The sequence below is a fragment of the Daphnia pulex genome, chromosome 2 (genome assembly GCF_021134715.1).
Source record: "Daphnia pulex isolate KAP4 chromosome 2, ASM2113471v1".
In the NCBI taxonomy this organism is placed as follows: Eukaryota; Metazoa; Arthropoda; class Branchiopoda; order Diplostraca; family Daphniidae; genus Daphnia; species Daphnia pulex.
Genome location: NC_060018.1, coordinates 10,970,465 through 10,990,098, shown reverse-complemented (window position 1 = coordinate 10,990,098; position 19,634 = coordinate 10,970,465). Strand labels below are relative to the sequence as shown.

At 41.7% G+C, this 19,634-nt stretch overlaps 3 protein-coding genes, 1 long non-coding RNA gene and 1 other non-coding gene across 7 annotated transcripts; 4 read left to right on the top strand and 1 right to left on the bottom strand.

The window, feature by feature from the left end:
* Positions 1 to 1,678: 1,678 nt before the first annotated feature.
* LOC124188979 lies at positions 1,679 to 2,961 on the bottom strand. 2 transcript variants are annotated; one of them, XR_006872554.1, is made up of 4 exons: positions 2,641 to 2,961; positions 2,452 to 2,594; positions 2,159 to 2,370; positions 1,679 to 2,061 (listed from the first exon to the last, which is right to left on the bottom strand). It is a non-coding gene; the product is annotated as an uncharacterized LOC124188979 (long non-coding RNA). The 2 variants fall into 2 exon arrangements; XR_006872553.1 differs by having other exon boundaries at positions 2,452 to 2,580.
* LOC124188977 (dual oxidase-like) lies at positions 2,946 to 10,001 on the top strand. 2 transcript variants are annotated; one of them, XM_046581916.1, is made up of 9 exons: positions 2,946 to 3,384; positions 3,450 to 3,699; positions 4,110 to 4,190; positions 4,415 to 4,576; positions 4,942 to 5,129; positions 5,525 to 5,729; positions 5,806 to 5,972; positions 6,049 to 7,783; positions 7,860 to 10,001. In XM_046581916.1, the coding sequence occupies exons 2-9, from the start codon at positions 3,540 to 3,542 to the stop codon at positions 9,737 to 9,739; spliced, it is 4,578 nt and encodes a 1,525-aa protein (XP_046437872.1). In that variant the 5' UTR covers positions 2,946 to 3,384; positions 3,450 to 3,539; the 3' UTR covers positions 9,740 to 10,001. The 2 variants fall into 2 exon arrangements, with proteins under 2 accessions (XP_046437872.1, XP_046437873.1); XM_046581917.1 differs by having other exon boundaries at positions 3,058 to 3,384; positions 3,455 to 3,699.
* A 1,993-nt stretch (positions 10,002 to 11,994) lies between these two features.
* Positions 11,995 to 13,845, top strand: LOC124188976 (N-acetylneuraminate 9-O-acetyltransferase-like). The gene is made up of 4 exons (XM_046581915.1): positions 11,995 to 12,812; positions 12,925 to 13,126; positions 13,253 to 13,481; positions 13,556 to 13,845. Exons 1-4 carry the CDS (start codon positions 12,369 to 12,371, stop codon positions 13,773 to 13,775), a joined length of 1,095 nt encoding a protein of 364 aa, XP_046437871.1. The 5' UTR covers positions 11,995 to 12,368; the 3' UTR covers positions 13,776 to 13,845.
* Positions 13,846 to 16,121: 2,276 nt separating this feature from the next.
* Positions 16,122 to 16,194, top strand: Trnar-ccu. Its single transcript has one exon. It is a non-coding gene; the product is annotated as a tRNA-Arg (tRNA).
* A 643-nt stretch (positions 16,195 to 16,837) lies between these two features.
* LOC124188975 (glutamate receptor ionotropic, kainate glr-3-like) lies at positions 16,838 to 18,913 on the top strand. The gene is made up of 9 exons (XM_046581914.1): positions 16,838 to 17,007; positions 17,088 to 17,194; positions 17,265 to 17,352; positions 17,416 to 17,574; positions 17,632 to 17,779; positions 17,872 to 18,092; positions 18,155 to 18,283; positions 18,359 to 18,501; positions 18,595 to 18,913. The coding sequence occupies exons 1-9, from the start codon at positions 16,840 to 16,842 to the stop codon at positions 18,806 to 18,808; spliced, it is 1,377 nt and encodes a 458-aa protein (XP_046437870.1). The 5' UTR covers positions 16,838 to 16,839; the 3' UTR covers positions 18,809 to 18,913.
* Positions 18,914 to 19,634: the final 721 nt, after the last annotated feature.

Genomic DNA, 19,634 nt, shown 5'->3' with positions numbered 1-19,634 from the left:
GTAAGCTCCTAGTGTTTGTGTTGGGAGCGGACAGAGTTGGATTCAATCCTCCATCACCAGTTTTATCCCCCCGAGAAAATAATTCGAAGCCAACACCAACCGGACAAAAAAGTCTTGCCAAGCCTTTGCCAGCACCTTCCCCTACCTTTGCACTGTAAAGAAGTTGGAGTCAAACGCAAGCAAAGGATTTCCATGATCTCCATACAACGATGGCAACAATGATCCTTCATTGTGATTTGCATGCCCTTCCAGCATCACAACATCTGACAATACTGGTAGGCTTCCTACACCCCCGGAAGTAACATCAGTGCTGTATGCCTGTATGGTCAAAGTTCCGTATTTTACTTTCAGCCAGAAAAAAAAGGAAAAACATAGATTGAATGTTATTTACGATAAATTGTGCTAATCATCCAGGATTTAGTCGTTGCGTGTTGCCATTTAAATAACATAAGTAGTGAATCATCATTAATCTGAATGCTGTTGTATATTGCCCGGGGTCAGCTAGATTTCTCGCGGACTCTGCGATCTATGACTAGATTTAAGAAAAATTAAGTAACTCTGTGTATTGTTTATGTAGCACCAGTGCGCGGTTGTTTCGGGATCATGAATTGAAATTTGGCACAGCTTCTCCAAGAAATTTTGGTACTTAATGACCATTTTTCGTCTTAATTTATTATCAAGGACTTATTTTTTTTTAAGTACTTCTGCCTTTCATGAATCTTCTAGGTTTTTGAGGATGGTCTGCAGTTTAACCGACTTCAGTGCGTTATTGATGGTTTTACTGACAAGGACGGCCAGTCTGTTGAAGGCGTTTTAGGTAAAAATAAAAATTAACAAATAGCATGTAGTCCTTAATTTCAACAGTTTTTTCGCCAATAGTGTACGCATTTTCTCTTTTTCTTCTGTTAGTCCTTTTTAGTTCTGTTAGTCTTGCAAATCGCCTTCAAATTGCAAAAGACTACCTGTTGCAATCACCATATGCAAGTGGTTAAATTATGGTTAGTTAATTGGTTGAAGCAAAAAATTAAGCAAAGCTATTGGTCATCCCACGCTGATCTAAGCAATGAGATTCCAACACACGAATATTTCAACGAACATCTGCTCAGGTAGACAAAATTTATTGCTGTGTTAATTCTTAAGTGATATTTTACTGATTTTTTGTCCTTTTAAAAATTAGGTTACATTGGAAGAGGCTACAGCACTTCTGACCGAGTTTGAGTCGTCGTAGTTGGTTAGCGCAGTCTATTGAAACTGATGAGACATCTACTACCCAAGAATCTACTTCTAAATCAAAGTGTCGTTTTAGCTTAAGTGCCTCTTGAACTGGCCACGAAACTCACTTCAAGTTGGGTATAAAATGATGCTAGCAATTGTCGATGTTGTGAATTTCATAATTCTTGTTGACAAAGCGCATTTGCCTTTTGTTAAACAGTCCAAATCCTCCCCCAAAAAACTGTCTGAACATGTGCCAATTACATGTCCGCCTCGGTTAAGACACACGGATGTGAAACCCTTTCTTTGGAGATACGAATTACCTTCTAAGTAATGAAAAAAAAAAACAGTTTTAGGAACTAATGACGAAGCTCGTTTTTCTTTATAGAATTTCATTTTATCCAGAATTTATTGAATAATTACGTAAGTGAAGGCGATTGTAAAAAAACAAACAATAAAAACAAACAACCATTTGAATTCTTTTTTATTTGTTGTATTTCAGTGAGATGATTTGCATTTTACGGTTAACGAGGTTTCCGCCCCGCACGAAAATTTGTTTCAGTTTCAAATTGTTTTACGTCAGCCCGTTCTAGAAAAGCTTGCCTTCCCAAAATCAAAATTTTTTTGCCTATGATTAAAAGATTTCAGATCTTCCGCAATCCCTTCTTCTGTTTTAAATCGATCCCAATCCAGCTTTGATTTTTCCAATGTACTGAGCTTTGCTTTTTTACTTGATAATTGACTGGTAATGCTAGAAAGGCCACCGGATTTTATTTTTAAGTAGGAAGGTTTTTTCCTTTCATTTATTGGGAATTTAAAGGTCCAGTTTTCTTAACTTCTTCTGGGATTCTAAATGTAATAATATTGAAATTAGATTACACAAAAAGTGTGTGATCCAGGTAAAGCCCAGTCACTTGAAATGCATATAGACGTATAAAAAAATTACTCAATTTCTTCTCCAGCAAATTTTTACAGGTTGTAGATTTTGTAGGTTTGGTTACAATAGGTGCAACAGTCTCTTTTTGCTTCTTTTGTCAGTTTGTGTCAGTTCCCTCCTTGAAACTAGCCCACATACAATCAATCCTTTGTTTTTTATCTTCATCATTATTGGTATTTTTAAATTTATCTCCTTTGTCTGGTTCTTCAGAAACTGTTGTTCTACAAAACAAATAAAATGACAATGTAAGGCACAACATAAAACCATAAATAACGAATGAATTATAGTTATAGATAGCCTACTTATTTGATTTATTCTTTTTTAAGGGACGTTTTCTCTTTTTGGAAGAGCTTTGTTCTACAGTCATCACTTTCATTGCTTGAAATTTGTTCAGCTTCATTGGATAATTCTTCAACATCACTCTCAGTCACCTGGAAAATGTAAACTAAGATATTGTGATATAGCCTAGGTATACACTTTGGAGCAATTACCTGTAGGAATGTAATCATCATCACTGGAATCTGAGTAAAAATCTTGTTCATTCAATCAATCGCTTAACAACAACTAACTCATCACGCGAGACTCGAGTTTCTATCCACGATAACGGATAACCGTTCGCAACTGAACACGATCCACACTGTAGACAACAGTCAATTTTCGCGCTCCTAGACCCTCAGGTGAGCTGGGGAGTGGGTGATGGCCTCGGGTTACCACCTTCCCCAAAAAATGAAAATGAAAAGCTCTTTAAGAACGTTCATTGGCATCTAGCGGAAACTCATGAACTAAACTTCAGTGCGTCGACCACACTGGAATGATTTGTTTCTCCTTTATTCTTTTCCATGACAATACGGATTAACGCAAGCAGACGAATTTGTAGGCCTACTCATTTCTCAAGTTTAGATCTTTCGGCGTTTCTGCCATTGGAGGCGGCTAGTTTAGTAGTTTTGTTGAAGCTTAAGTTCAGACTGCATTGTTGGATATTCAATACCGTCAAGACTGTCATAGTCTTCTCTCTCAGGTCTCAGCTGTTTCATTTCAAGAAAAGATCTAAAGATGAAATAATTGTTTGCAAGTGTGAGTGTTTCTACGAGCTTGCCCTGATTGAGTGTTTTCTTGTCTGTTTTGTTATATTTTTTTGGGAGTGGGGGTTACGAAACATTCTGACTCAACATTGACAAGGTGACTGATCGTCAGCAGCAGGGCACCAATCCACTAACCAACCAACCATTGACAAGGTAAATTAATAATTTTCATTTGTCGTTTCTGCTCAAGAGTAAACATTATTTGTGTATTTGTGTAGAAAAGCCAATCATAGGAAGGAAAAGTTAGCGATAGCGTGTCGTACTAGTAATCGGTCAAGCAGTGATCGAGTTTCCCCCACGTTCACGCCATGGATTGTACAGCAGACCGCGGAAGATCAACACCTCGCACCGATAAGTGGCCTAGACAATGCACGACCAGCATCGTAACAAAGGGCACGATCATGTGGTTGGATTATGGATTACTCATGTTACTTCCCTTCTCCCAATTTGTTGGACAGACACATGCAGGTGAGTTTTCGTTGGTTTAATTCCATTTTTTCTTTTGGGTGAAAGCGAAGAGACATGTGTGGCAATTGTAAAGAATTTTAGTTTGGCACTAAGGACATAGGTAAAGAAGATGTGATAAAGAAGTGGTCTTTATCTGTGCTAAGGAGTCAAAAACTAAATTCAACGATTATTTTATCTCGAAAAATAAGTAGAGTAGAGTACTCGTTCTAAAAAAAAATCTGGTTTTGCACAATATTTTTATAAATGTATGCTTTAATCTGGGGCAATCGATACAGGTAGATTGCTAATAAGATTACACACGAGAGTGCTTTAATGTTAATACCGGTAGGTGAAATCCGTGGGCATTATCTCCTTTTTCGCAACCTCTAATGTAATACTAAATTCTTGTTTTTGTTTTTTTCTTTTGACAGAACGGATTAAGGGCACCTACGAAAAACCACGATACGATGGATGGTACAACAACTTGGCTCATCCAGATTGGGGATCAGTCGGTAAGTTAACGGTCTGAATTTTTTTTTTTTAATTAATAGCTACCAATGCATTTTTTTTTTCTATTCTATTCTTATGCTGTTGTTCACTTCAGTTTTCACCTGAGCGAATAGCTTAAAAGTAAAATTTTGAAATCTAAATGCCTTAAATGTGTAGATAACTTTTTTTTAAATTATTAATAAAAATGTTTTGGAACTAAATCAAATTGTTGCCATTTGTATTGCAGACAGTCACTTGACGCGCAAAGTCCCAGCTACCTACGCTGACGGTGTCTACATGATGGGAGGAGATAATCGGCCCAATGCAAGGAAACTCAGTGAACTCTTCATGAAAGGTCCCGATGGACTCGGCTCTGTCATGAATCGCACCGCTCTTTTCGCTTTCTTCGGTACGTGTTTATTACTCTGTTTTGTCCAGAAAAGAAACGCACTTTAGCAAACATTTTCTAAGGTTTGATAAGGGTGAAAACTTTCAAAATCTAAGGCTTCCTACCAAATCGCTAAATGCTGTAAAAATTACGACATTTTATTTTTCTATTTTTAAAATGAATCAATCGACATCAATCTAACTTGACTTGATATGCAAATTGCACTTGGTTTTTACGAAACTATGAGTGACTCTTTTAGCTAGATCACTATCGAGGTTCCCTGTGTCTACGTTCGATTGTTGGCGACAACTTTTGATTGCCCAATAGTGTTAGGTCATCGATCAATTTCTTAATGTATGTCGTTGTATTTTATTTTTTTATTGCAGGACAACTGGTATCTTCAGAGATCCTGATGGCCAGCGAGTCGGGTTGCCCAATTGAGATGCACAAAATTGATATCGAAAAGTGTGACGAGATGTATGACGCAGAATGCACAGGAAAGAAATTCATGCCATTTCACCGTGCCTGGTACGACCACAAAACAGGACAAAGCCCAAACAGCCCCCGGGAACAGGTATACCAGAGATAATCGCTTACTCTTTTCAGTGATTTCCTAATACCTCCAGTAGAATCAAATAAAAATACTCAAGGGAAGTTAGCCATCAAATGCATATTTGGGAAATCCCATCCCATCCAGATTTATTGTATCTAGTTCAAAATGGTGATGGCAAGAGCCTTTGGGGCTACTTTACAGTTTACATCAGCAACCGAAACGAAAGACTTGCACTTCACTTTTGTTTATGGGTTTTTCGAATAATTTTTTCAAGGGAAATTATCTCATTTAGGATAGCCCCTGACACACTTGAGTCAATTTCTTTTTATGTGCGAGAACTATTCGCATGAGATCCATCGTCAAGTTATTGAAGGCAATAGTAATCGAATTACATAAATTGGCTTTTTGTCCCTTAGATCAATCGGATGACCAGCTGGATTGATGGCAGTTTTATCTACAGCACAAGTGAGGCCTGGGTGAACGCCATGCGGTCATTCACGAACGGAACTTTTAAATTGGGCGATTCGGAAGGAATGCCCCCACGAAACAAGGATCGTGCACCTATTTTCACTGCTCCTGCTCCACACATCATGAGAATGACTAGTCCCGAAAAAATGCTTCGTAAGTAAACAAATTATTGACGGTAATTGGATTGGAGATGTTGAATGAATGAATTATTCACGATATGTTTATATAGTACTCGGAGATCCCCGGACCAATCAAAACCCAGCAATTCTTGCTATTGGCGTTCTCTTTTTCCGCTTCCATAATTTGGTCGCTGGTAAAATTCAACAAGAACATCCGGAATGGTCGGATGAGCAAGTCTTCCAAAGGGCTCGTCGTGTAGTGGTGGCAACATTGCAAGTACGTCTAAATCTTGATGGATGGTACCATCATTCAAAGCATTTGTTGTAATATTTTTATTTTTGTATGTCTGTAGAACATTGTCGTGTACGAATATTTACCGGCCCTGATTGGTGAATCTCTCGGCGAATACGAAGGCTACAAAGCCGATGTACACCCTGGAATCAGCCATGTGTTCCAGAGCGCTGCCTTCCGCTTCGGTCACACGATGATCCCTCCCGGCCTCTACAGACGTGACGGTCAATGCAATTTCAGGTTGGGACCAAACGAGACGCCAGCCATTCGACTTTGCTCGGCCTGGTGGGACGCTGTCGAAATTTTGGTCAACAATTCCGTCGAAGAATTCATCCTGGGCATGGCCTCGCAGCTGGCCGAACGAGAGGACAGTTTACTCTGCTCCGACGTACGCAACAAGCTCTTTGGTCCCATGGAATTTTCCCGTCGCGATCTAGGAGTGCTCAACATCATGCGCGGTCGAGATACCGGCCTGCCGGACTACAACACGGCCCGCCGCAGCTTCCACTTGAGACCCATCACCAACTGGACTGACATTAATCCGGCGCTAGCCGTTCAGCAGCCTCAACTCTTCCCAAAGCTGGCCGAGCTCTATGGAAATGATTTGTGGAATGTCGACATCTACATCGGAGGAATGTTGGAGTCAACCAACGGACCTGGTCCACTTTTCACGGCCGTCATCAAGGAACAGCTGGGTCGAATCCGCGACGCTGATCGCTTTTGGTTCGAAAACAGCGACAACGGCATGTTTACGGCCAGCGAAATCGAGGCGATCCGCCAAACGACCTTTTACGACGTGATTCTCAGCACGATGAACATCAGCGAAGGGGAGATCCAGCGGAATGTGTTCTTCTTCCGTGAAGGCGACCCGTGCCCGCAACCGACTCAGCTCAACGCTTCGCTGTTGACCCCCTGCAACTTCTTGGCCGGCTACGACTACTTTGCGGGCAGCGAAGTGCCCTACATCTACGGCTGTCTCCTCTTGGCTTTCGTGCCGATTATCGCCGCAGGCGCTGGCTACGGCGTCGTGAAATTGCAGAATTCCAAGCGTCGCAAGCTCAAGGCCCATCGCGAAGAAAACAACAACGGCAAATCGGTGGACAAGATGGTCGTCAAGGAGTGGCTGCATTTGAACCATAAGCGACTGGTGAAGGTGAAATTCGGTCCCGAGGAGGTGTTTTACACGGTGAACCGCAAAGGTGAAAAGCTGCGCAAGGTCAACTTCAAAGGCGTCGAATTGCTGACGATTGAAGTCACGCAAGACGCCCGCAAGAAGCCGATGCTGTTGGTGCGCGTGCCGCGCGACTACGACCTCGTCCTGGAATTCGACTCAAACGCGTCGCGCAAGCGCTTCCTCCACAAGTTGGAGACGTTCCTGACCAGCCACAAGAAGCACCTGGAACAGGTTCCCACCTACCGCGAGCAGATGCTGTCAAACGCGGAGACGCGGGAGCGCCGAGAGAAGCGGCTGGAACATTTCTTCCGCGAAGCTTACGCTTTGACTTTTGGTCCCAAGCCGGGCGAGAAGCGCAAAATGGAGGAGGTGACGAGCGACGTCGTCATGGTCATGCGGACGTCTCTGTCACGCAGCGAATTCGCCAGCGCTCTGGGCATGAAGGGCGACGACGTCTTCGTGAAAATGATGTTCAACATTGTCGACAAGGACGGCGATGGTCGCATCTCGTTCCAGGAGTTCCTCGACACCGTCGTCCTCTTCTCCAAGGGCCACACTGAGGACAAGTTGCGCATCATTTTCGATATGTGCGACAACGATCGCAATGGCGTCATCGACAAAGGTACGTTCGCATTAGCTTAATTGGTCAGACTTTTGATTGGCCCTCGAGATGAATTGATTTTTTATTTACCCAACAGGTGAACTTTCTGAGATGTTGCGCTCGTTGGTCGAGATTGCGCGTACCAACAACAGCTTGAACAACGACCAGGTGACGGAATTGATTGACGGCATGTTCCAGTCTGCCGGCCTGGAACACAAAGACGCTTTGACCTACGATGATTTCAAGCTGATGATGCGCGAGTACCGCGGTGACTTAATCGCCATCGGACTCGACTGCAAAGGCGCCAAGCAGAACTTTTTGGACACGTCGACTAACGTGGCCCGTATGACCAGCTTCCACATCGACGCCGTCCAGGAGCGCCACCGGAACACGATCCTGCGCAAGTGGGACGAGCTGACCACTTTCCTGGAGGCCAATCGCCAGAACATTTTCTACCTGTTCGTCTTCTACGTCGTGACGATCGCCCTTTTCGTCGACCGTTTCATCCACTACTCGTTCATGTCCGAGCACACGGATCTGCGTCACATCATGGGCGTCGGCATCGCCATCACGCGTGGCTCAGCCGCGGCCCTTTCCTTCTGCTACAGCCTCTTGTTGTTGACCATGTCCCGCAACTTGTTGACCAAACTCAAAGAGTTCTCGGTGCAGCAATACATTCCGCTAGATTCTCACGTTCAGTTCCACAAGATCTGCGCCTTGACGGCCTTCTTCTTTTCGATGTTGCACACGGTCGGTCACGTCGTCAACTTTTACCACGTCTCGACGCAACCCATCGAACATTTGCGCTGTCTCTCCAAGGAAATCAACTTGCCCAGCGACTACAAGCCCACCATCACCTACTGGCTGTTCCAGACTTTAACGGGACTGACGGGCGTGCTCCTCTTTGTGGTTATGATCATCATCTTTGTCTTTGCCCATCCCATCATTCGCAAAAAGGCCTACAACTTTTTCTGGATGACTCACAGTTTGTACATTGTCCTTTACATCCTGTCCGTCTTGCACGGACTCGGCCGGCTGACAGCCTCGCCCACCTTCTGGGTCTTCCTCATCGGACCGGCCATCGTCTACACCCTGGACAAGATTATCAGTTTGCGCACCAAGTTCATGGGCCTGGACATAATCGAAACGGTCCTACTGCCGTCCGACGTCCTCAAGGTGAAATTCTACCGCCCACCCAATTTCAAGTATCTTTCCGGCCAGTGGATCCGTCTCTCGTGCACCGGAGTCAAGCCTGAAGAGTTCCACTCGTTCACGCTCACATCGGCTCCTCACGAAAACTTTTTATCCTGCCACATCAAGGCGCAGGGACCTTGGACGTGGAAGCTGCGCAATTACTTCGACCCTAGCAACTTCAACCCGAAAGAGATGGATCCTAAAATCCAACTCGACGGTCCATTCGGTGGCGGCAATCAGGACTGGTACAAGTTTGAAGTCGCCGTCATGGTGGGTGGAGGTATCGGAGTCACGCCCTACGCTTCCATCCTCAACGATTTGGTCTTTGGCACGTCAACCAACCGCTACTCCGGCGTCGCCTGCAAGAAGGTCTACTTCCTGTGGACTTGCCCGTCGCACCGCCACTTTGAGTGGTTCATCGACGTCCTGAGAGACGTCGAGCGCAAGGACGTGACCAACGTGCTGGAGATGCACATCTTCATCACTCAGTTCTTCCACAAATTCGATTTGCGCACGACGATGCTCTACATTTGCGAGAACCACTTCCAGCGCATCTCCAAGCGCAGCATGTTCACCGGGCTGAAGGCGGTCAACCATTTTGGTCGACCGGACATGACCTCCTTCCTCAAGTTCGTTCAGAAGAAGCACAGTTACGTCAGCAAGATCGGCGTCTTTAGCTGCGGTCCGCGACCCTTGACCAAGTCCATCATGAGCGCTTGCGAGGAAGTGAATCAGGGCCGCAAGCTGCCCTTTTTCATACACCATTTCGAGAATTTCGGTTAATCACTGTGAGGAGATAACCTTGTCCTAAACTGCGTCATGTACATTTTGTTTATAGAAGAGTTTCTTTAATTTCTTGGAATCTTCATTCTGTTTGTCTTCTCATTAGCGTCGTGCTGCTTTTGTTATTAATCGCGTCTTTTTTTTTCTGTATTGTCCTGATGGTGGACGCACTTGTCATTTTCCCCCCTTTTGTGCATCCCTCGATTCGCCTGTCTGTCATGTTATACTTGGAAAATAAAAGACGTAAGGAATGGTCATATAATAAGTTACTTTTGATTTGCAGAGTGCATTTTCTTGAATTTTCAGGTATGATACTAATTCGTGAAGCTGAAAGCGCCAACGGGCAAACTTGGTATTAGAAGAATAGAATTGAACTCAGCACTCGATTGCATTCAGATTCGAGTATTATTGATTCATGTACTGCAAATGTCGGATTTTTTGCCACTTTCATCTCCTACCTGCGGTAACAGAATTGCAATAAAAAAAATGCTATGTATCGAGTATAATCGTTGCGTGCGTCAGTAACGTTCAAATTTATTAATTTCTATCTGGCAGATGGTATAGTGTAAGTTTATAACGAAACTTTGAAAGTCGAAAGGAAATACGAAGCAGTTATTTATCAGGTGTGATTCTGTGATCGTATCGTACACCTAATGAACTAAATTTACCTTATACTAAGTTGATGAAGCTTCAAGCATGGCGATGAAAACCCAAATGACTCCTTCCAAGTTGCAGTTAACGCCAACGAAAATGACGCCGACGAAAATTTCACCTATTCGTCAAACGGTGGTGGTCAGTCGATTGATAGTGGCACTGGCACCGGCAGCGATATCAGCGTCGCATCAGCTCTACTTAATCCCGGCAGACGAAGTCGTCAAGAGTAGTACTGGTAGCACAAGTAGCAGTAGCAGTTGTGGCGATACCGATACTGCCGGTCTGTACTTTGGGATTTGCGCTTCAAACAAAAAAATCTGCAGCAAAGATGTTCTCATCGCTTGTTAAGCTCTAGAGTTACTCGTCTAGAGGTGCGAGGAACAAAATAGCTTGCAGTTTTTTTTTCCTTTTCCCTATGTTAAAGCCTTAAAGGTAAATCTCACTTGATAAATGTCTCTGTCTTCTATGTCTGAAAAGAAAAAAAAATCCGCATGCTGAATTTAAATTAATTTTGTTTTGTAATTTGAATGTAGTTTGTACCAGCAGTGGAAAGTTGAGCGGCCTGTTATTTCGTGGAATTAAAAAAATGCAGGCGTGACTTGTTTTATGAACTCTGTAATCCAGCAGTTATATCTTATCCCAGGCCTCAAAGAAACAATTTTGGCTATCGATGATGAAGATTCGGACGAAGATACGCTTTTCTCCAGTTTCAAATAGTTACAGGTATATATTGTTATTGAAGTATTTAAGCATGGAAGTTTATTGAAACTATTTTCGAAATTTCTTATAGGATTCCAAACTTCAGTACTATGTCCCAGAGTGAAACTTAAGCAAGCCCGTCAGAATCACCATACCAATAATTGGCAGCTATTATAATCCCATGTAATGCGGAGGAAAAGTGAAAATCACGGAAACAGGAAACCCAGAAAACCTCTATTAATTTTCTTTTAGGCACATCCGCAACATCCACTCATCCAGACGTCGTCTCACAGGTACGTATATTGAAGGTCTCTTCTTTCTTACAGGAAATTAGCGCTGCTGCTGTACCGTGCAAATGTCTAGTACAGAAAGAAACGGAGACTTGAATGTCAGCAAATTTTCATCAGTTTTCTGATCAGTTTTCTGATGGTGCGTATCTAACCAAGTATAGTGATTCACTGATACATTTTTTAAATTTAATAATTCCACTGGTTTGGAAAGTTTATTACGGTGACAAACACATTTTTTAAAAAGCGGAAAGCGGCGGAAAGCTAGCATAATAGTTGGCCATCATGACCAAATTGCCTGCTAGGTAAAAGTTATAAACAATTCGCTGCCCTTGAAAGTCGAACGTGGAATAGACGGTTATAAAAGTGCTGAAGAAAGCTAGAGTCCTATATAGCTTCCCTATTCGTCCTAGGATACATGAAAATTCAGCGCAAACACATCACGACGTTTTAAACCGAAGATAGTAGATTTAGGTTCCTCAATCCTCTTACATATTTTGGGCCGTTTTTATTTTTGCTTGTCGATGGATGTCAAACAGTATTCTCACGTTTGGATTTTATTACCCACCCAAAAAGGGTCCAGAATATCTTTTTCAAAAGAGTTGGATGTAAAACACCATAAATAAATTATCCAAGGCCATCGAAACTTCCGAGAGAAAGAGATCCTGCTGCAGTTGCGTAGAAGCTGCCGAATACACAAGTCACCGTATCTAGTAGAGAGGGTGGCCACAGAACTCAGGATTTGTACTAAATATGTGAAATCGAGTGTGAATAATACAAGCGTGATCCCCAATTATGTGCCACTTTAAAATCAACAGTTAATGTTCATCTTTCAGCAGGCCAATCGGCTATCCGCCGGGTATTTTTGATGTAATAAATCGGCAAAGAAAATTAAAACTGCGCATCATGTATTCCAAAATCAGTGAAAAGGAATCTAGAAGACAACCGTGATAAGTTTAATTACTCAGAACCACATATACTATTTTAATATGCCCAGTTTGCTGGGCTTCTTCAGTCGGATGCGTTTCAATACCACACCAAAATGGAGTGTGTTGCTGCTGGGTGTATTCTCATTGATATCGGCCGTGATTATTGTGATCCTTTGTAGCCAAAACCGTCATTTTCAGAAGTCAGGCAAAGAGTCTCCGCTGTGCTCTGGGAATTTACTGGACAATCGGGAATACCACTTTGCCAAACAAGCTGATGGATCGTACGATAACAGTCGAATGATGATTTCCAAATTGGGATCGTGTCGGCTTACTCGTTATACTTTTAAACAAGTTGTTGGCTGTATTGATTCGCTTTATGAGCGACATTACTCAGCCCGGAATTCATCTAATAATCAGAATTTATTCAAAAGACCCCAAAAGAATTTGCATTTTGCATTTATAGGCGATTCTAGAATACGACAACAATTTTTCAACTTCATCAAGGTAATACAGTATGCAATAATATTTTCTCGTGAAACAAGTCTTGGACAAATAAAAAAAGCGGTGAAATGCTAATGCTTGGTTATTAAAAATGGTTTTATTATTTAATTATTAGTTGATTCCAGACTACGATCATAAATCAGTACCGAGACCACTTCCATTTTTTGGTTACCACGGTAATATGGAAGTTACAAGTGAAATACTGAGACTGCGATTATCCTTTCAATGGCGACCTCTTATTAATGACACGGTCATCGATACGATACGCCAGTGGGCAACTGACAGTGAAACTGATCGACCAAACTTGACTATTTTAGGTGATATTTTAGTATTTAGTAGTGAATTCTATAACTGAATCAAAGTAATAATCACTGATCATTCGATTAAAGCAAACAATATTAAAGTAATTTTAAAAAATAATATTGTAAATTTCTCATCAAAAGGTGTTTCTGTGTGGCACATGCTGCAATCCCAAGGCGCCGATTTCAAATTTTACCAAAAACAATTACAGCGACTCGCTCCATTCCTCAGCCAGTTGGCAAATGTCAGCAAAGTAATTTGGCTTAATCAATACCCAGTCGTGGAAAAGTTTGGAAGCACTGGCGCTATGAACACGGACATATTTTCGGATAAGATCCATCAGTACAACGAAGCCGTTCGGTCTAAACTGCAGTGAGTAATATAATTTATCGCAGGACCAAACGCATATAAAAGTATAAATTCGTCTTGAAATTGATTATTTTTAGGAGTTACCCAGATATGCGAATCATATGGGATTCAAGTAATCCATTAGTTGAGGAATACATCCGTGGTTGCGGTCTTTTTCGAGAGCGCTTGCAATATGGGATGTATATCGACTCAGAGCCAGATTATTCGTATATTAACTGCAACGATTTCACACACCCAGGTTATTCAGCCTTATCGCAAGCCACTCAACTTCTTCTAAATGATCTTTGCGAAAAATAATATCCTAGCTATAACATTGGAATAATACAGGCGTTCAATTTTTTTTTAAATACATCTTTTTTAAAACCCATTTAAACTCCCGCCTTTTCTTTTGGTAAGTGAAATCCTATACCACTTGATTAACCCTCGCAACTCGAAAAGTAGCAAAGGGGGGGGGGGGGTGTAAGAGAAGGTATTTCCTTGGGGATTGATAATATAAAGGGGAAAGAACAATCAAGAGGGATGTGGCTACTGTCAACCATACAGAGCAGCTGGCCAGCTGGGGAAGGTCATCATCAAGAAAGGTGAGAGGACAGAGTGGGACCTGCAGCGGCCTCGATGTTTAAAAGTTGTTTATGCGAAACTTGTCTTTTAGTCACTTATCTGAACTGACGTGCCAGTCTTGGTCTCTCTCCAATTTACCATAACAGAACTTAAAATCCACCAAGAAATTTGAATCTTCAATCCAATAGTGTTATAGAAACGTGTTGTTTTGTTTCGCTCAAAATTTCCAGTAAAATGAAGCTCTCGGTAATTGTGGTGTCTACTATCATTTATTGTGCAATCATCTGTGTCGTTAGCGCATCGCCCCAGATTACCGTCATCGCTCACATGACCAACACACCGAACGCTATTCGCTGGGCTCTGGAACAAGGCGCCAACGGAATCGAAATGGATCTGAAGTTTGACGGCACTCGTCCCGTCCAGTTCCACCACGGGGCTCATTGTGACTGCACTTGTTTGCTTCAGTTTTTATCGATTCAAGATCACGGATGCAGATCACTAGGCGAGGGCTGTTCCGGCTCCACCAGTGTCGCAGAAATGACGGACTTCCTGGGCAGCTCCGAGATAACATCCTCTCATCTGGCACTCATCTACATCGACGCCAAACTGGAAAAATCCATCCGAAATTACGCCCAAGCTGGAGCCAACGTAGTGCGGATGATTAACGAGAATGTCATTTCACGGGGTTATCGCGGTCAAATTCTTCTGGGTTGCTCGACCGTTTCACGAGTTGATTACCTGCGCGGGGCTTTACAGGAAGCACAACATTCCGAATACGTCGATCGCTATTTCTACACAATCGACAGCGAAGGAGATAACGCGGAAAAAGTCTGGGATAATTCTCTTCAATTGAGCACCAACAACGTCGTGTACACCACCGGGATAACGTCTTGCTTGCCCAACACTTTCTACAAAGCCATCCAGTACAGTCTCGACACGAAGGCTTACGTTTCGATCGGAATTTGGACCATTGATAAAAAGTCTTCCATGAAAAGTTACGTGAATGCTGGTGTTAATTTCATTTTGACCAACAGACCCAGAGCGGCTGTTGAAGTGATCGGCCGTGATAATATTCCTCCGCCCGGATTGGCTTTCACGCCCAAATCCTTTGACCCTTCGCTGTTGGCATTAAATTCGTTTTTCGAATGCGACTGCACTTATTTCTATCGGATTTCAGGGGGAGGTTGCGCCGTCACAAAGTCAGCCCCACCCGATCACGCTTGTCGGTGCACGTATAAAGGTTTTTGGACTTGCAGCGGCCAGACAACCGAATGTTCCGACACGAACGACCGTCTCTGTCGATTACCGGATGTTTCCAAAGAGGCTTGTTTGTTGGGTGGTGGTGACTGTAGTGGATATTTTTAATTCATCTGCTATTTAGGACCTGTAAAAATAAAGCTCAGATTTAGCAGCTCAGCTTTAAGATTTTTCTAAATTGTGATGCGTGATGTGCTATGGATTATTTAATGCTATCCGCTTATATGTCCTTTTTGAGTAGAAATTCGAAGTAAAATTATTATATTTCATATTTGTGTTTAATAAAATAATGCTATATCTCATTTACCTGCGTATTACCTGCAATACGATTGGACAAAGCCGTATTACAATTGCGTCCATAAACTTAAGCCAGACAATAACTGTTTAAGGTCATTTTGATTTCCCGGTAGAGTTTGGGATGCGGTACCAGAATTTCTTCTTACATCCTGTCGAGCCTATTTCAATCGATTTCAATCACAAATTTGTACCTGTGTTGCACACGGAGTTGTATTCCTCCAAGCTTGGCTGTTTCTTATTCGACTGACGTTTCCTCGTAACTGCGTCAATCTTCTTTTGTGTCGAAAATTTCCCTGTGGAAAGAGAATTACAAAGCTGGCATGATCCAGTATAGCCCCAGTGACACGGAATATGCGTCACCGATAGTGACAGCGCACTTTTCAAACAAATTTTCTTTTTCAATGAAATTTTTTTTTACGGTCGTAATCTTCAAAATTTCTTGGAGTTAACACTTGATAGTTTTATATACTTTACATTATTTATTTGGTGCATTCTTGATTAGTTTACTAGGTGAACAATCCTGAACAAGCCTCTGTGGCCTAATGGATAAGGCACCGGCCTCCTAAGCCGGGGATTGCGAGTTCGAGTCTCGCCAGAGGTAGTACAATTAAAATTTTATAAACATCGCTCACGGAGCTGAGCTTTCCACTACGTTAATGAAATATAAGGCGATCGCCGATCGGCTAGTGGAATAAAAGCTGAAAGCAGACAGCTAAATCGATTTTAATTGGATTCGAATTTGAATTTTGAAATAATCGAATTCGCTTTGTGTAACTGAATCAGTAAATAAACAGTAGATAGACGAAACCGCCGGCGGTTGAAGGTTATATTGTGCCAATAATTTGAGCTTACCGTTATCTTTCTACCATTTCGAGTAACAAAAGAAACATTGTTTGGCGAGAGAAAATAAACACAGCAAACCTAGAGCAAGACCCAATCGCGTTTTTCCTGACTAACTCAAATTAGCAATCTATATTCATAATTGTTCGAGACGACATGGAGAGGAAAGCAATAACCTCTGTTAGCATGCACGACGATGAACACAATAGCGCCCCATACCTGTTTGTTGAGTTAATGGAAAAAACAATTTGTGATGACGAGCTACAGTCAATAGCTCTACAGACTACAGCATATAGCGAGTGTCATGACAATCGGAATACAACGAAATGGAACTCAGTGTTGAGACTATATATAAGTGAGGTGTACGAATAAAGTGACCAGTATTCTCGGAATATCATCGCGAAGGATGACCACCAAGAAAACGTTCTTGCGCTTTCGTTTACTATTACTATGTTTGTATTTCAGATTTTTTGTCATCACTAATTGTTTCAATCCAGCGGAAGAAGGCAACATCCCGCCTAAGATATTTCGCAGCAGTTTACAAGGGAAGGAGCTCAGGATCGTCACCGGCCACGTAATAAGACAAAATTAAATAATAATAAGGCGATGTAAAGATGTATGACTCATAGCAAAAATGTTTCGATGTAATTTCAGTTTCCACCAGTGATTTCCATTTTACGGAATTCCTCCGGCCACATCATTGGGTATTCAGATCAACTGTACCTTCAATTTCTTTACTTGGCTAAGAAATTAAAGTTCACGTGAGTATATAACATTTCTTTCGGGAGATAAATTTGTCGAAAACGATCGATACTCAAACGTTTATTACAGTTATAAAATATTCCCTGCCGCTGAGAATACCAACGGAGTCAAAATCAATGGATCCTGGAATGGAATAATCGGAGCTCTAACCAAAGGCGTACTTAGCCATCTTTCATGTTGCATAGCTTACTTGGTGGCTATCGCTTTTGTCATTTCGCAGGAAGCTGATTTCGGTTTAGTCCCAGTGGCCGTTTCGCTGGAGCGGTACGAAGCTATAGAGTTCTGCGGTAGAGTAGGAGGAGACTATACGGGCATTCTAATTAAATATCCCGAGGGTAGAATTTCATTCACTAGCGCATTCGACGTTTTCTCTACAGGAGTAATAAATTCTACGAAATTTTTAATCTTTCAAAAATTAACATTTACGAATGTCTAGATATGGATCGGATGGATTATTTCCGGAGTTGTGGTCGTTGCAGTTTCCACTGTTCTGGCTTACTTTTCAAAAAGATTGGGTATTAGAGTTGGAGAAAATAAGGCTGCAAGTATTGGGTGGTACTTGTATGGTACCATCCTTTCCCAAGGTTACATGTTCATATTGAATCGACAGGCCGTGCAGCATTGTCTGCCATTATAACAATTCAATTGTCTTAGCCTAAATATTTTTTGGTTGAAGGTAGCAACTTCCCAACGAACCAATTCAAACAGCAGAAACTTCTCGCTGCTGTCTGGTGTTTCGTGGCTTTTGTCTTCGTCAACATATACAATTCCACTTTGACTTCATACATGTCAGTGAGATACCAAAAACCAGTTGTTAATTCATTTCACGATTTGGCGGCCATCCCGTCCTACCAGGCGACTATACTAACTGGATCCATCCAAGATATGGACTTGCTGGTCAGTTTAACTACGGTAGCTTTGTCATAAATTACTTATTTAGAAAATTCTTCATGTTGCAGGAAACAAATCTCGAGTATATGAAAGTCATCTACGAAAAAATCAAGAAATGCTCATCGGATTGCAGGAAATTCACCTTTCCGGAAATGGTTAATCCTGTTGTACAGAAGGACAACTACGTTTCGATAATAGTAAACATAAATTTTCCACAACAGAATTATTGTATTATTTTTTTTTTATTTACTTTTCGCAATTTTCGTCATCAGCCATGGAGAGTTGGTAATTCGTATTTGGATAAATACAACGCGAAAAAATGCCAGTTAGCTATGGCGTACGAAAGAACTTCGTGGAAGCCCATGTTTTTTGCAGTCCCAAAGTCCAGTCCGTACATTGAGGAAATTAATCGAGAGTAATACTTTCTATTTAATTGCTTTATTATTACTCATAAACAGGTGTTTATTTAAAGTGTATAATTAATTCCTGTTCTATATCGTTGATTCAGGGCCATGTGGTTCATAGATGTGGGACTTAACGGGTATAACAAGACACCCAAAAAACTGTGCCAGTTGAATTACAACAGTAACGGCGTGTCGAGCAAGACATTTAGCAGCCGTATGATATTGGAGCAGTTCTACTTACCATTCCTCATTCTTTTCGGTGGCTACTTATTGGCTTTTATTCAGTTCTGTCGGGAAAAGCTATACCCAATTCGTTAATGGTATCCAATTAGTTATAACTGAGGAATATTCTTTAAAAAAAAACTCGAGTTTAGGTTATAATCATAGTATACACGACGCAATTTATTAAATACACGAGCAAGCTGACGGAAACAGTTTTACATTATGTAATGAAGTATAAAACTTAGAGCTTATTGTATTATTTATAGTTGAAACATCTGAAATATCGTCCGGATTAGAATTTACGTTATAAAACACTATTACCACTGCAGATTTTATAACTCGAACATTAATACTCGTGATTTATTTATTTGTCTAACTCCGTGTCTCTCTCAGATTCCTTGTTGATCACCTTGCGAGATTGGCGTTTGATTAATAAAAACAACACCTTATTTTTTGGGTTTTACCGAGACTAATGGATGCAAGATATCCCTTCAAAATGATCTAATTACGGTGCCCGTCTCTACCGATGTTAATGACTTAAAATGATCTTCATGAACAGAAACATACAGTAGGCGCCCACTGTATAGTGATCTCTCTCTCTATTCTCTATCTAAAATTTAAAAAATGTTTCTATTCCTCGTTGAAATGGGGAGATTTACTATCACAAGGTCTCATATATCCAACGAAGTATGGCCGTTTATTGTTCCCCTACTAGCGTGCCTTTTCCCCCCCAGGAAAAACTTTCACTTTCTTTGCCCTCACCTTAGCCCCCCCCCCCCCTTTACTTTTTTTTTGAAAACAGAAACGGCCTGGCAACAAGCACTGTGGGCCTATATTCATTGTTTAGTTTACAGATAGTAGGCTGCGGTTGACGTGGCTGGCTCAGGACTCAGGAGTGTGTAGCTCTACTCATTTGGAAAAA